Below are 1,895 nucleotides of genomic sequence, written 5' to 3' on the forward strand. Positions count from 1 at the left end.
ATTTACTCCTCTTTGAGAAAAATGTTATTAACATATTTGGATTCCTTATGAATTCACCTTTAATTTCATAAAAAAATTGATGGAAACTCAACTGGTTCCGGAGATATTAAATTTTTTGTAAAAAAAGCGTCGCCGCGCCATAGCATCATACCTCACAAGTCGCGCAGTACGTTACCGCAGTCGTGCATTGCTGCTGTAACTATGACTATTTTTTACAAAAAATTCAATATCTCCGGAACCAGTTGAGTCTCCATCAATTTTTTTTATGAAATTAAAGGTGAATTCATAAGGAATCCAAATATGTTAATAACATTTTTCTCAGAGAGGAGTAAATAAACAAAAAATTGTTTAAAAAATTTTTTTTTAATTTTTTTATTTAAAAATTAATTTTTTTTATTAACTTTATTTGCATTTTAAAGTACATACTTTTACCTGAAAAATGTGTAAATTTTATAAAAATCCATAAACAATATTCCGAGATATTCAAAATTTTATAAAATTAATATTAAAATTCAAAATGGCGTATCTTCAACAATTTTGAATTTTTTTTTGAAAAAATTTAGGGGAAAGAAGTCTCTTATATAGAACTATAATCCCACGAAGTTTTGCGAAAATCGGCATACCCTTTGCAAATCGTGATATTTCTGACGTGAAATGCCTCGAAGATAAAATTTTTTTTTGTTTAAAAAATATGAAGCTAAATATTAATTTAGTAAAAAATTTATTTCATATTGTTTCGTTTAAATGAAATAATTTATTATAAAATTTATTGAAAAATATAGTTGCCTTAAAAATATAAAATTTTTACAAATAGGGATGATGTTATATAATAGTCAGGAATTAAAATAAGTTGTATGGTTTAAGGAGTTTAAAAAGAATAATATTCTATATATTATTGAATAGTGGATAAAATTTTTTCTCTCTAAATTTAAGATTCTTGTATCAATTCTGTTAAATCTTAGTCAATTAATTAAGTTACCAAAAATAATAGATATAATAAATAATATGAAAATAGAAAAATTTATTAAAAAATTATCTTTTTTAAGAATTATAGGGCTAGAGTGTGGTATATTGAAGGTTAAATAAAATATGAGTCGAAAAGAATAAAAAATAGTTAACGAGATAGAAAAATATATTAAAGTTATAATAATTGGGTTGATTATGTAATTAAGTGTTATTTTAAATATTAAATCTTTAGAGTAAAATCCTGAGAGGAAAGGAAAGCCACAGAGTGATAAATTAGAGTAGTTAAAAAATATAATTACTAAAGGAGATTCATAAATTAAGGAGCCTATTAATCGAATATCTTGTAAATTTATTAAAAAATGAATCATGATTCCTGAACATAAAAATAATAAAGATTTAAATATAGCGTGAGAAATAAGATGGAAAAATACATAATTTGGTAGTTGATAGGCTAATATATGGATTATTAAGCCTAATTGACTTAAAGTTGAAAAAGCAATAATTTTTTTTAAATCAAATTCAAATATAGCATTTATTTTAGCTAGTAGTAAGGTTACTAATCCAATAATTAAAAGGGGTAAGGTTATTTTTGTAAATATAAAATTGAATCGAATTATCGAAAAATTTCAGGATCTAAAATTAATACCTAGAAAAATGAGGATTAAAAGTATAACATCACCAATTCGATTAGTTAGTAAGGTTAATATACCAGAGTTGAAAGAATTTGAAGATTGATAGTAAATAATTAAACAAAAAGAAATTAATCCTAATTTTATATTTATTAAAGAAATAATATTTCATTTAATAAAAAAAATAGATTTAAAAAAAATTAATGTTAATCTATAAAAAAAAGTTAGTCTTCTTAAAACAAATAAAGAATTAAAATAAAGGGAGTTAATTATAATTTAAAATATTTTTAGATTTATTCT

The 1,895-nt window shown here is 22.1% G+C and overlaps 1 protein-coding gene across 1 annotated transcript; it reads right to left on the reverse strand.

Annotated features, from left to right (window-relative positions):
- Positions 1 to 962: 962 nt before the first annotated feature.
- Positions 963 to 1,535, reverse strand: LOC122501557 (NADH-ubiquinone oxidoreductase chain 5-like; the record flags this gene model as incomplete). Its single annotated transcript, XM_043611110.1, has 1 exon — positions 963 to 1,535. A coding segment is annotated over one exon (573 nt), but the record flags the coding sequence as incomplete, so codon positions are not given.
- Positions 1,536 to 1,895: the final 360 nt, after the last annotated feature.

This window comes from Leptopilina heterotoma, unplaced genomic scaffold (genome assembly GCF_015476425.1).
Source record: "Leptopilina heterotoma isolate Lh14 unplaced genomic scaffold, ASM1547642v1 Lhet_211, whole genome shotgun sequence".
Lineage (NCBI taxonomy): Eukaryota > Metazoa > Arthropoda > Insecta > Hymenoptera > Figitidae > Leptopilina > Leptopilina heterotoma.